The 14,233-nt window shown below is 43.3% G+C and overlaps 1 protein-coding gene across 2 annotated transcripts; it reads left to right on the forward strand.

Annotated features, from left to right (window-relative positions):
* Window positions 1–1,488: 1,488 nt before the first annotated feature.
* LOC121926181 (sialidase-3-like) lies at window positions 1,489–12,121 on the forward strand. 2 transcript variants are annotated; one of them, XM_042458942.1, is made up of 3 exons: window positions 1,489–1,576; window positions 5,761–5,991; window positions 10,416–12,121. In XM_042458942.1, the coding sequence occupies exons 2-3, from the start codon at window positions 5,785–5,787 to the stop codon at window positions 11,481–11,483; spliced, it is 1,275 nt and encodes a 424-aa protein (XP_042314876.1). In that variant the 5' UTR covers window positions 1,489–1,576; window positions 5,761–5,784; the 3' UTR covers window positions 11,484–12,121. The 2 variants fall into 2 exon arrangements, with proteins under 2 accessions (XP_042314876.1, XP_042314875.1); XM_042458941.1 differs by lacking the exon at window positions 1,489–1,576 and adding an exon at window positions 2,303–2,678.
* The last annotated feature ends 2,112 nt before the right edge of the window (window positions 12,122–14,233 follow it).

A 14,233-nucleotide genomic window follows, 5' to 3' on the forward strand; every position in this document is an offset into this window, starting at 1 on the left:
GAAGAAGTATATTTGGGTGTCATAAGCATGCTGATAACATCCTGCCCCAGGCCTCTAGATGATCTCTCCCAGTGGTTTCATGCGGATGTTGAATAGTGTTGGAGATAGAATAACACCTTGTGGTATGCCATATAACAGCTCGTTTTTTGGAAGCGAAGCTATGTGCTTTGGTCAGACCTCACCTGGAATAATCCTGTGTCCAGTTCTGGGCACCATAATTCAGAAAGGATGTCGAGAAGCTGGTTGCCAAGAAAACCCCATGATAGGTTCTGGTTGGGCTCGCCATAAGCTGAACCTATCATGGGAAAAGAACTTGAAGGCACACAACAACACCAACAACAAATCATACACCAAAAGTTGCCTATTTCATCTTTTATCAGAACAACATTTTTTAACAAGGAAGAACTGCCACTTTAAAATTTCATGGTGAAGAAGCCAGTGGAGTCTCCTTTGCTGGAGGTATTTCAACAAAGGCTGGATGGCCATCTGTCACAGGGAGGGCTTGGATTGTGCATTCCTGCATGGCCAAAGGAGGGTAGACTGGGTAGCCCTTGGAGGTCTGTTCCATCTCTGCGATTCTATGATTATGGCAACAGCAATGCAGAACCTCCAGGTCCAGGAGCATCCTACCTCTGTGTTCCTGCATGACAGAATGGAGGTGGGCTGGATGGCCCTTAGGGGTCCCTTCCATCTCTGGGATTCCATGAAAGCTTGCTTCATGCATTTTGTGCACGAATCTGCAAGCTTACAGGTTTGGTTGGCTGAGTAAAGGTATCACTGTCTTGTGGATTTGGGATGCTATTGTATTATTTAATATATCATGTTAAAGAGTGGATTCTAAAGTGAAATGATTTTATGAAGACAGACAAATTGACTCAATTGGTTAAAAAATGAAATCACTGAATACCTTTAAAACAGATTGGGAACCATCGATTGACTATTTCAATTATGGTTGTAGGTTTGGGATAAGAAAAGATTTGATATATAAAAATGAGAATGAAAGTAAGGGATTATTAAATAAATTGAGTGGGGAAAAGAGAGAGAGAGAGAAGCAAGAAGATATATCAATATGGAGACATGGTAAAATGAAAATATTGGAGCCAAGAAACACACATTTGGCCCAAAACGCACTGCAGAAATAATCCAGTTTGAGACCGCTTTAAGTGCCTTGGCTCGATGCTATGTTTAGACAGATCAGTCTGTTTTTGCTCATGTGTGATTATGTTTTGTACTTGCCTTTTTTGCCAGCATCTTTGTTGGAAAAGACTTAAATTTGAAGATTCAAGGTGGTACATTTAGACTTTAAATCTTTTGTGAGATCTCACACACAGACACACACACACACCCCTTTTCGGAAAGCATCTTTGCCCCGCCTTGTAAAATTGCTCAGAGGGAGGAGTGATGCCTAGTAGGTGGGATTCAAGAGGATGAGGCGGTCCAGCAGAACAGAGGAGGAAGGAGCAAGGCCTCTCCTGTCTCCTCCTCTCAGCATCACCAGCCGGCTCCATCTTTTTGCACTTGCAGAAAAAGGCACCAGATCCCATCTGATCTTGGATGCTGAGCAAGGACAGCCCTGGTGAGTCATTGGATGGGAGAGTAACAAAGAATACCAGATCCTGGATGCTCTGTTGCAGAGGAAGGAAATGATAAAAGCACCACTGAGGATGCCTTGCCTAAGAAAACCCTAGGAAATGTGCAGCTTGAAGGTGCATATACTCTAAAGGCACCAGGTCCTGTCTGATCTTGGAAGCTAAGTAGGATCAGCCCTGGTGAGTCCTTGCATGGGAGACCACCCAGGAATCCCAGATTCTGGAAGCTTTGTTGCAGAAGAAGGAACTGGCAAAACCATCTCTGAGGATGCTTGCCTAAGAAAATCCTAGGAAATTCGAGACTTAAAGGTACATATACCCTAAAGGCATCAAATCCTGTCTGATTTTGGAAGCTAAACAGGATCAGCCCTAGTTAGTCCTTGGATGGGGGACTAGCAAAGAATACCAGATCCTGGATGCTCTGTTTCAGAGGAAGGAACTGGTAAAAGCACCACTGAGGATGCTATGCCTAAGAAAACTCTAGAAAATGTGCAGCTTGAAGGTACAGAGTATATCCCAGTGATGGCGAATCTATGGCACGTGTGCCAAAGGTGGCACTCTGAGCCCTCTCTGTGGGCACACATGCTGTAGCCCTAGCACAGTTTGCCAGAGTTTCTTACTAGAAAGCCAGAGGGACGTGGCACTTTGCAATAAATAAGTGGGGTCTGGGTTTCAGTTTGGGCACTCGGTCTGTAAAAGGTTCACCATCACTGGTATATCCTAAAGGCACCAGGTCTGATCTTGGAAGCTGAGCAGGGTCAGCCTTAGTTAGTCCTTGGATGGGGGACAAGGAATCCCAGGTACTAGAGGCTCTTTGCAGAAGAAGGAACTGGCAAAACCATTGTTTGAGTTTTCCTTAAGAAAATACTAAGAAATGCATGGGGTCTCCCTAAGAAGTTGACAGGCGACTTGAAGGCAGGCCACACAGACTGGAGCGCGATTGCATCTTTGGTACGGAAGGCGATGATACCTTGATGCGTGATTGCATCCTCACCAGCTGCAGAGGCGCTTGGAGGAAGAGGAAGACTTGGGCTGCCACCCACCGAGGGAATGATGCCTGAAGATGATGCTAGCTGCCGGGACTGCAAGGTGAGCAGGGATGCAAGGATGAAGGCAGAATGGTACCCATTTCCTTGCCCCAGAGATGATGCTAATGCTTCTGAGATACAAGAGGGTCTTTTGCCTAGACATATTTGGAGAAGAAAAAATAGTATATTTTATTTTCCAGTAATTTATTCAGTAAAGTATTCTCTGGTGGTATGGGGTCCACTAAATACAGTACATGATGCAAGTTCCAACTAAAATGCACAAAGTACAGCAAGTCCCAGGCTTGCATCTGCACTGCAGTAATAGTGCAGTTTGACAACATTTAAACTGCCAAGGTTTAATGGGTTTGTAGTTTGTTGCAGCACTGGAGCTTTCTGACAGAAAAGGCCAAATATTTCAGAAACCTACACATCCCAGAATCCAATAGCACTGAGCCAAGGCAGTTAAAGTGTTGTCTATCTGCATTGATTCTGCAGTATGGTTGCAGCCTGGGAGTTGTAGTGCAAATTAAGGAGATGTATTACTGCAAAAGATTGTTTTGCCAAAAAGGTTCTTCTGCCATACAAAGTCCTAGAATCTCCAATAGCCATTCAGGATTCTGGGAACTGTAGTTCAAAATAAGGGAATTTTCTCCAAGCTCTAGTTGTGCTGGCAATAGGGGATTCTGAGTGTTGTGGTCCCTAATGAGACTTTTTTTCTCCAGCTCTGAGCATCCAGGCTTCGGGGGGGGGGGACCTGTTCTCCCTAGGCATTTTTAAGGTCATACAGTGCAATTCTATGGTATGCTTTCACTGGATTTTGACCACAGAGTCACACTAGAGGACCCAGAGATTCCTAGACTGGTGTTATCTTGAAACATTTCTAGATTCTCCAATTTGAATATGGCATGCTTCAGCTGAAAGTGGACCATACAGTTGTGCTGGAGGACCTAGCACATCCTAGAGAGGTCATCTCTCTATTTTATTTATTATTAAATAAAACAATATTAGTAAATAAAATATTATTTTATTATTATTCTCTGTAGGCATTTCTATGTCCTCCAGTGAGATTCCATGATACTGTATGCTTCTGCCAGAAATTAACACACTGGAAAACCTAGAGATCCCTACTGAGGTGTTCTCTCTAGGCATTTCTAGGCCCTCCAGTGCAAATCTATGGTATGCTTGTGCCAAAGGTCGTTCATTTCAATAGGGTTCACTATTATCCATGGTTTCATGTTTGCGCAGTGAGGAGCTGTACAGACTGCCCCTAAGGGGTGACTTGTAGCCACCTCTTTTAGTGCCAGATTGGGACCGCAGCAACAGCACGCCACGGCCCCAATCTTGGCTTTCTGTGGTGCAAAAAGTGGGTCCTTTCTGTGCCACGGAAAGGGTGTCATAGCTGTCAGCGCTGCAACTTTCCGGCAGTCCTTTGGTGCTGCATCATGTAGACACAGCACCAGAGGAGTGCCGTGACACTGCCCGGCGTGTGGTGTGGCACACAGTGCCACACTAGCCTTGGGACAGAGTCAGGGCATGTATCGTGTGGACACATACCCTGATTCTGCCCCCAGGTCAGCTTTAATGGCTGGCCTGTACAGCCTCTAAGTCTAGGAATGTATTCCCCACATATACGGGGGTCATACTATACTACACTGGAGTAGGCATTAGCTACAAGAGGAGAAGTGACATAGTAGTAGTGGCCATGAAAGTATAGGCATACCTCAGTCAACAAATGAGATTATTAGTTTTAATAACAGGATAGAAGCGCAATGTTCACTCTAATGTCGGCATCCTATAGCACAGCCTTGTAGCTGGGCAGTAACTATTCTGCCGCAACATTTAATGAATGGGAAAATTCCACGAATAGCTGTCAGTTACACGTTTAACTTGTTATTGAAGTATAAGTGCCATAGGCCATTCTGGGGTAATTCACAGAGAAGGGGATTTTAAAAGGTTTCTCTGCACACACACTCTCAATGAAAGCAAGCCTCCTTACTCACAAGGAGGCAGTCATTCAATTGACAAGGGAATGGGGGATTTAAAGCGGTTTTTCTGCACCAGCACCACCACTTTCAATAAAAGCAAGCCTCCTTACTTAATGTTAGATATCTGACGTGTAAATGGAACAGTAGTGTGATAAGATGCATTGGCAATCTGTTATCAATTTCCAATTGTGTGGTAATTGCATGGTAATCAATTTACAATTGTGTGGGTGCACCCAGTGGTGTTGCTAGGATTGGTATGACCCAGTGCAGTAACTCATGGTATCACCCCCACATTGACTTCTTATACCACACCATACACACGCCTTAGTAATGGGTTTTGTACTAATATTACTTGTAAATTGTACAGTCACCCCTCCTTTCTCGCTGACTTGAGGTCCGCGGTCTTGAATATTCATGGAGGGGTGACCTCCGTTATTATCAATGGGGTGCTCCCTGCAGAGCTCCCAAACATGCGCCCCATTCAAGGCTATGAGCTTGTTTTCATGAGGGAGAGGTCCTCTGTTTTGTTTTCATGAGGGAGAGGTCCAGAACGGATCCCCTGCGAAAACGGGGGCTGTAATTGTAATCCCTGTATGCCACTGCATGTAATGCCATATCACTGAGTGTAATATGGCAGCATAAACAACTAGCAAAATTAAAATTATAGCTTTAAGTTATATTTTTAAATACCAGTATCATATGCACAGCCTACATGTATTGTAGGCAAAGCCTAAATGTACTAATACATAGTCTCATGTGGTTAAAGTGAAAATTTGGTCTGATGACATGGGTAAAATTTGATAAGATGATTGAACCCAGATCAAGTCCTACTCTCAAACCACTATAGTGTACCACTTTGCCAGTAACTTAAGAGTAGCCAATACTATCTAGTACAAGATTAGGAATCATGCAAGAATCAGTGTGATGTCGTGGTTTGAACATTGGACTACCTACCTACCCATGATAGAGTTGCCTTAGGGTCACCATAAGTCAGAAATGATTTGAAGGAACACAGCAATGAATACTTAACTAAGTAGCTGATACAGAATACTGGCTATGCTTTTCAGGTTAAGAGTGTTTTACCTTCAGCTGCTGTTCAAAGCAACAAATTACTGTGATTTGAATAAATGTGCCTTCCCTTTGTTTTTACCTTTCCAGAATATTTCTGTGTGTCCAGAAAACATGGCGGAGGCTCCATCTGGCTCCGGGAAGGTGACCCTTTTCAGCCAGAAGCAACGAGGGGGCCTCACCTACCGCATCCCAGCCTTGCTCTACCTGCCCTACGAGGCCACCTTCCTGGCCTTTGCGGAGGAACGCTCCTCGCCCAGAGACGAAGACGCCAAGTTCCTGGTGATGAGGCGAGGGAAGAAGGAAGGAACCTCTGTCCAGGTAACAATTGTGGTGAAATATTTAAATACAGAGCAAACCCCATATCTTCAGGATTGATCTTTGTGGGCTTCACTTACCTGTGTCTAGAAAAATGGTCTCTCAAGGCATCTGGAGGTCCTCCAGTCTGACTCCATGGTCTACTTCTGAAGGTCCTCCAGGACAACTCTATGGTCAATTTCTGATGGGAATACAGTCAGACCTTCTTATACATGGATTTTTTATACACGGATTCAAGCATACACGGTTTGAAAATGTTCCAAAAAGTATAAATTTACCTTGATTTTCCATTTTTTATTAGGGACACCATTTTGCTATGTCATTATATTTAATGGGACTTGAGCATACACGGATTTTGTTATACACGGGGGATCTTGGAACCAAACCCCAGCGTATAACAAGGATCCACTGTACAGCATTCACCATTACTCACGGTTTCACTGATCCATGGTAAAACCATGGAAATGGATACAGGAGTCATATTGTAAATATGAATAATTTTTTTTAAAAAAATCATTTAAAAACTGTTTTATTTTTCAGTTGTTTAATGTTGTTTTGCTGTTCCACACTGCACTCAGATCTTGTAAGATAAGCAAGATATAAATATTTTACTAATAAATAAATACAAATAACACTTAGGGGCAGAAGTTGCTGCATTGTTCCTGCTTTCCTTTGAGTTCATTACACCAGATGTTAGGAAAGTTACTTTTTCTTTGGACTACAACTCCTGAAAGCTCCCAGCCAACTTTTCACCCATTGGTAAGGACCTTACCAAACGCTTAGGGCCCATTCATACTACACAGTAGTTCTTGTTGTTCTTCTTGTTGTTGTTTGCCTTCTAGTTCTTTCCAACTTACAATGACCCTAAGGCAAACCTGTCTCAGAGTTTTCTTTGTTCAGACGGGGCTTGCATTTACCTTTCTCTGAGGCTGAGAGAATTTGACTTGCTGAAGGGTTTCCCTGGCTGAGTGAGGATTTGAACCCTAGTCCCCAGTGTCTTCACCCAATGCTCAAAATAATAATAATAATAATAATAATAATAGGATTGAGGCAGGGGACAGCAACAATTAACAGACACACCACATCATTTAAAACACATCAGTTAAAATACACATCCGTTTAAAAGGTCATGTAAACATTTTAAAAAGACATGGTATACACATATTAAAACAATTCACACCATGTTGGCCCTCACACTATAGAATTATAGTACTGTATTCTTCTTTAGACAGTCAGTGTGTGGTGTTGTGGTTTGAATGATGGACTAGGACTCCAGGAGACCAGGTTTTGAATCTTTGCTTGGCCATAGAAACCCCAATGGGTGACTTTGAACAAGTCATACTCTCTCAGCCTCAGAGGAAGGCAATGCCCAACCTCCTTCGAAGGAATCTGGTCTGTAGGATAGGGTTGCCAGAAGTGAAGCGGCATAGTGTAGTGGTTTGAGTGTTGGGTGAAGTCTCCAGGAGACCAGAGTTTGAATCCTCCCTTGGCCATGGAAACTCACTGGGAGACCTTGCACAAATCTCACCCTCTGAGCCTCAGAGGAAAGCAATGGTAAACTCCTCTGAACAAATATTGCCACAATAGGTTCACCTTAGGGTTGCTATAAATCAGAATTGACTTGTAAGCACACAGCAACAACAACAACAAATTCCTCTTCAGCTGCCATGACAGCATCCCATAAAATACTGGGACTTACCATTTAGGACCCTCCTATGTTTCCCCAAACTACAAACCCCAGGATCTTATTAGATGCAGGCATTGCAGTTAAAGTGGAATAAAAAATGCCATAACTGTATTGTGTGAATGGGACCCTAGTCTTGCACAGTGGCTTATGGAAACTGGGGGTTCTTACTTTCCTGGGCTTGATTCCCACTACCTTTTACATCAGATTGCAAATTGGTTTGAACTCATTCAAATGACCCTGGTTCCCACTTAAATCAAATTGCTGAAGCGACTCGATGAGGGAGGCCACGCGCTAGACACATTTAACCCACATCTTTTTGACGCTGATGTTTTCCGCGTCTTTTTGGATAAATCGATTCTGTGCAAGTGTGAACCAGATGTGGTTTGGAATCGATTTGAATTTGCTCTTCAGCCGGCTGGGGCGGGTCCATTTTGAACCAATTCATTCATGAATGTGAACCACAAGTGGGTTATTTTACAGGGCCTAGGTTTCACAGCCTTGGAGCTACTTTAGAAACATCGAAGCACAATATCTTTTACGATCATTAGTTTGTATCTGAACTTTCCCAATAAAATGATAATTACCAACAGCCCCAAATGGGGCAACTTATGTCAGAATGAAGTAGTGTCAAATGCTGGACAAGTGCGATTCAACTTCCATTTTCTTCATTGTTTTGTGGCACCGCTGGGATGTATTTCAGTCCATTGCCTCCAAGAATATCCATGAAGGTCCCTCTGTATCTTGTTCACCTTTAAAATATTGGATTCTTCCAGGCTAGAACAGAAGGAATGGAAAGAACATGTTAGCAGTTTGCCAGCTAGGCTCCATGGGATGCCATGCAGAAGATGGAGCAAGCTTTTTTTCTGCTGTTCTAGAGGCTAGAACATGAACCAGTGCATTAGAATTACAAGAAAAGAGATACCCTCTAAACATTCAAGAAGAATTTGAACGGCAGGCTTATTTTATCTATTTTAATTTATTGTATGTACAGCACTGTGTAAATTTACAGCGCTATATAAATAAAACTTTATAATAAGAATAAAAATAATAACAACAACAGCAACTTCTTGACTGTAAAAGCTGTTGAACAATGGAATAGACTGTCTTGGAAGGTGATGGAGTCTCCATGTTGGAGGTCTTTAGGCAAGGTTTTTATGGACATCCCTCAGGAGTGCTGTAGTTGTACATTCCTGAATGATGATAGAGGGTTGGAAGATGATGATGATGATGGTGATGATGATGATATTAATTTGTATCCCACTTTTCCCCCAGAACTGGGACCCAGAGCACCCTAGTTGGCCCTTGGGGTACCGTCCATCTCTTCAGTTCTATGATAGCTGATAAATGTGACCATGAAATTAAAACAGAGCCATTTTTTCACCTTGACTCAATTAGAGAGCATCCATGTTACACAATTATAGCAGTTTGATACCACTTTTAACTCCCGTGGCTCCATTATACACAATTTTGGAGTTTGTAGTTTGTCAATGGACTAGGGATTTGTAGTCCATTCCTTTGAACTACAGTATAAGGGAGTTCTCTAGCAAAGAACTCCCAAGTGATTCCTCGCCAAACTAAAAATCCCAGGATCTCCTGGGATGGAGACGTGGCAGGTATCAAGATGTGATAACAACACGGTCTAAATCATCATCATCCTCACCAGCAGCATCTGGGCCAAAATGTAATCTTGATGCAACTATATGACACTTAAGCAGGTTTAATATCTGTTTAGATATTCACTGTGCATGGATCAGACCTTGGATGGGCTACCTTTTTTTTAGACTACAAATTCTAGAATCGCACAGCCACCATGGTTATTTGGGGGATTCTGGGAGCTGTAGTAAAAACAGGTAATTTTCCAAAGCTCTGATAAATATGTCGCCTGCCATGTGGGGAGCAATGGCCTACTAGCCATGGTGGCTGGGAAATTCTGGCAGCTGTAATCCAAAACTTTTTCCTAGCAGATAAATATGACCTCTGCCATGTGGAGAGCAATGTCCCTCCTAGCCATGGTGGCTGGGGGATTCTGGGAGCTGTAGACAAAAAGAGGCATTTTTTCTTAAGCTCTGACCGATATGCCCTCTGCCATGTGGGAAGTCATGACTCTGCTACTTATGGGTGCTTCTGGGAGATTCTGGGAGCTGTAGTTCAAAGGGGGGATGTTTTACTGATAAATAGGCTGTCTACCATGTGGGAAACAATGATCTAGTAGCCATAGTGACCAGGAAATTCTGGGAATTGTAGTCCACAAGGAGAAACATTGCCAGGATTTCCCCATGAATGTTTTATTGCTGGTTATTCCCTGGTTATTCCTGGGATAATGATGTTTTAATTGTGACGTCGTATGAAAATCTTATTTGCAATTGAGCAATTTTCACAGGATAATCACTGTTTAAACCCCTGATTTTCTCACACTTTCCCTGCGTGATAAGGTCCACAGTCCAGGAAAGGGAACCAGATCTCTTTTAAAGATTTATGAAATGTCTCGTTTTGTAAAACTTTTGATCTTGCAACCAACTTTTCTATTAATGGTATTTCCCACACACAACAGCACCAGTTTTCTGGGGAGAAATTACCAGTTTCTCAATGTTTAGCAATTTCAACCCTGGTTGCTGCTATAAAAAAACTGATTAGTGTTTTATATTTCAAATGTCTTTTTACATTCAAAAAGAGTGAAAGCAATATTTGTACACTTTTTTAAAAAATCACCCTTTTGATCCTTTTCTCTCTCTGGTGCCAGTGGGGTCCTCAGGAGTCTCTGTTGGCAGCCACTTTGCCCAAATACCGCACCATGAACCCTTGCCCAGTCTATGAGGAGAAGAGCGGCACCGTTTTCCTGTTCTTCATCTGTGTGCGAGACCACGTCACGGCAAAACACCAGATCTTAACAGGGAGAAATGCCGCCAGGTTGTGTTACATCTCGAGCCAAGATGGTGGCCACAACTGGAGCCAAGCCACTGACCTGACAGAGAAAGCGATGGAGGGTGACTTGAAAAACTGGGCCACCTTTGCTGTTGGGCCGGGCCATGGAGTACAGCTGAGCTCCGGGCGCTTAGTGGTCCCAGCCTACGTCTACTACATCCACAAACCCTGCATCTGGTGTTTCTCCCTTTGCTACACCAAACCCCATTGCTTCGCTTTGTACAGTGATGATGGCGGGCAGAGCTGGACTCGGGGCAACCTCCTGGAGAACATGCGGACGACCGAGTGCCAAGTCGCTGAGGTGACCTCTCAGGACAATATAGCAACACTGTATATCAATGCCCGCAATCCGTGTCGGGAGCAATGCCGAGCTGAAGCCTTCAGCAAGGACTGCGGCCACCAGTTTGAGGAATCCCTTCTGTGCCGGGAGTTGTGTGAACCACCCAAGGGATGCCAAGGAAGCGTGGTGAGTTTTGCCCAACCGGTCGTGCCCTCGGACCTTGGCCAAAAGGAAGAAACGGATGAATCACTTCAACGGTTGGGTGCTCATTCCTCACCCGCCAAGAGCACCCAGTCATGGTTGGTTTTCTCCCACCCCACAAGCAGACACAAACGTGTGGACCTGGGCATCTACTTGAATATGTCTCCATTGGAGAAAGGCTCCTGGAAAGCCCCATGGGTGCTGAACGAAGGGCCCAGTGGCTACTCAGACCTGGCTGTGTGTACAGAAGGGAAGTCCATGCTCTTTGGTTGCTTGTTTGAATGTGGGGTGTCCTCATCCTGTGAACAGATCGCCTTCCAATTGTTCTCTGATGCCGAACTCCTGAGGAATGTGAGGGAAGCCTGCTCTTGGACTGATCCCCCCTCAGAAGTACATCAGCCTTAAACCACTCAAGGATATGAAGTCGAAGGCTTTCACGGCTGGCATCTATTGTTTTTTGTGGATTTTGGGGTCTATGAGGCTGTTATCTAGAACATGGCCTCATGGTCCAAAAAATCCACAAAAAACACTCAAGGATAGTTACCATCCCAGGATCAGGACCAACACTCAAATGGTGTCCATTAAAAATACTCATGCACATAACATGTAGTTATGGTGTGGCATTGACTTCCACAAGTGGTTACCCATGGCCACCAGTGCGAATGACTGCCAGTGGAGACTAGTCATGTTGGCTATAGATTAGTCCAGTACCAGAGGCAAGTATATTCTGGTACACCAATGCCTCTGTACCCCAGTTTGTGGGGAAATATGAGCAGGAGGGTACTACAGTGATCATTTACTGTTCATGGGTTACCTTTATTATCTGTTTTCCTTTTGTGGGAACAGAAAGCTATGCCCTTCTTATGTGTGCCCAGATATGTAATTGCTTCAGCAACAACAACACAACAAAAAGTGTTGTCAAGGGGCCTACTTAGGAAGGGACGTCCTTTCCGGACACCCCCAACCCTAGTACGTGCCAAGCATGTACAAAATGGCGGTGCCCATTCTACATGGGCGCCGCCATTTTGACATAGTGGACATTTAGCGTCCGCATGTCGCAGTGTGGAAATTATGCTGCAAGTGTGCCATTGGCACCTTGCGGCATCATTACCACGTTGCAAAAAGAAGCCGCTTTTTGTGGCTTCTTTTTACTGCGCAGAGGAGTTGCGCGGTTTGGCCACTGAGGCTCCTCCGCGCAGCAAATGAGGGCTCCGGCAGACCACTCTTTTGGGCTGTCTGTAAAGTGCCTGAGTTTCTCTGTCCCTAGAACATGTTCCCATGTGCCTCTCTAGCCTTGAATTGCCATAATTTTTGGACTGTTTTGTAGAAAAAAATGGTCTTGCCTATTTTAACACTGGATGGACCAAGCTTGGATTCTCCTTGTTCTGTTCCCTATTCTGACAATACAGCTTTCCATTCTGTGTTCTCTTGCCTTTTTAAAAAGCTGCACAATGGACAGAAACTCAGCCACTGTAGTTTTTCATAGAATGTGAACATGTTCTTTTGTGGTATGTGACAAAGGGAACTGTTTTTAAAAAATAGGATTGCTAATGTGGATTTGTCACTTTGAACCAGGTTTTATACCACGCAGAACAAGGCTTCCGCTCTTAAGGCAACTGGCTTTGGGATGCTAGTCAGCCTCTATGACCTGAAGGGTAAATATAACCTGTAAAGCATCACACTGCTCTCCAGTAACATATGTTTGAATAAATTTTGCTCAGACACTTCTGTTTTAAGTCTGCATGCATTTTAAGGTGTGTGTCAGGTAGATGAATAACCAGCCTTGTGGTGAGTTTGTTGTTGTTGTTGTTATTGTGTGCCTTCAAGTTGTTTCCAACTTATGACCACCTAAGGCAAACATATCCCCTCCGAAGAAACTTGCCAAGAAAGAACCTTGGGGTTGCCATAAGTCAGAAACGACTTGAAGGCACACTGTAACAAAAACAATGAGTACTACTGCCACAGCTTTATGGAACTCGGCATCCGAAGTGCTGTAAATAATATTTTAAAATGCCATTAAGTACAATACAAGCAAATGAGATCAAGCAAACCTGTTCTCCTTGGTTCATACCTGTTCATTCCCTCTCGGCAGCAAAAGGAGAATCCTCCGTCGCTACTTGGGCTACATCCTTAGTACACAGCACCTGAAGTGAAGTTAAGAAGATCTTATTTAAGCTTGAAATCATACAGGACTATTGTAGAGTTGCAGGACTGGAATCTTCAAACAGAGGCTTGATGGCCATCTGTCAGGGATGCTTTGATTTAGATTTCCTGCATGGCAGAAAAGGGTTGGATTGGATGGCCCTTGCAGTCTCTTCCAACTCTATGATTCTATGAATGCACTGAAATATCTCCCTGCCCAAATCTCTTTCAATACCACAGTCTGTCTGCAATGCCCCATTCAGAGAAAAGCCATGTTAGTCTGGAACAGACCTGCACAACTTGGAAGTAGGCAAGGGCCAAAACTAAGGCTCAAGTTCTTTGGGCCGCAGATAGGTTTTTAGCGGCTCACTTAATGATTGAACTATTTTGCCAAAAAAAAAAAACAACAACAACCCCACCATATTATAAAAAAGGGAAATTTCAATTAATATAATAATATTAATAAATCACACTTATTTTTTTTTACTTATCATGAAATCACATTAATGTTTAAAAAATTACTTCGCTACATGGTACAAGTTTTAATACATTTAAAAGGCTTTCTTATTATTTGCAACATTTCGCTAATGGGTCGCATTGCACTTCTTGTCACCAGTCAGTTTATCGTACTCCGAAATCATGTTGGAAATGGATGTTCTCAAAATGTCTTCCAAGTGTTCCCTGGTTAGGGTTGATGGTTACCTAGTTATCAAGTGCCTACCGCAGGCATGAGTGGCTCCATAGAAGCGGACCCTTTATCTGTACCTTGGGAATTTTGATTGGAAAGGAGGAAAAAAGATAGTGTCCATATGATTTACCAGGGATTTTTGGGTGGAATAAGAGTGATTAAAATGCTTCAAATATCACAATAAAAGGAACAATGAATTAAAATATGCCTACTTCTCACATGGGCACATGTGATATTTCCTTTTAAAGTGCACTACTATAAATGGCTTTTTAAATTGGGGAGTTTTTAAAATGCAAGGCCTCTGACAGCAAAGTTCCTTTTACAA

The sequence above is a fragment of the Sceloporus undulatus genome, chromosome 3 (assembly GCF_019175285.1).
Source record: "Sceloporus undulatus isolate JIND9_A2432 ecotype Alabama chromosome 3, SceUnd_v1.1, whole genome shotgun sequence".
NCBI lineage: Eukaryota > Metazoa > Chordata > Lepidosauria > Squamata > Phrynosomatidae > Sceloporus > Sceloporus undulatus.

Bases quoted from the DNA above. Each gene is read 5' to 3' on its own strand.
- LOC121926181 (XM_042458941.1), top strand. From the start codon at position 2,640: ATGATGCCTGAAGATGATGCTAGCTGCCGGGACTGCAAG. The intron at 2,679-5,760 runs GTGAGCAGGGAT...TTACCTTTCCAG, and splicing joins CTAGCTGCCGGGACTGCAAG to AATATTTCTGTGTGTCCAGA. The intron at 5,992-10,415 runs GTAACAATTGTG...CTCTGGTGCCAG, and splicing joins AGGAAGGAACCTCTGTCCAG to TGGGGTCCTCAGGAGTCTCT.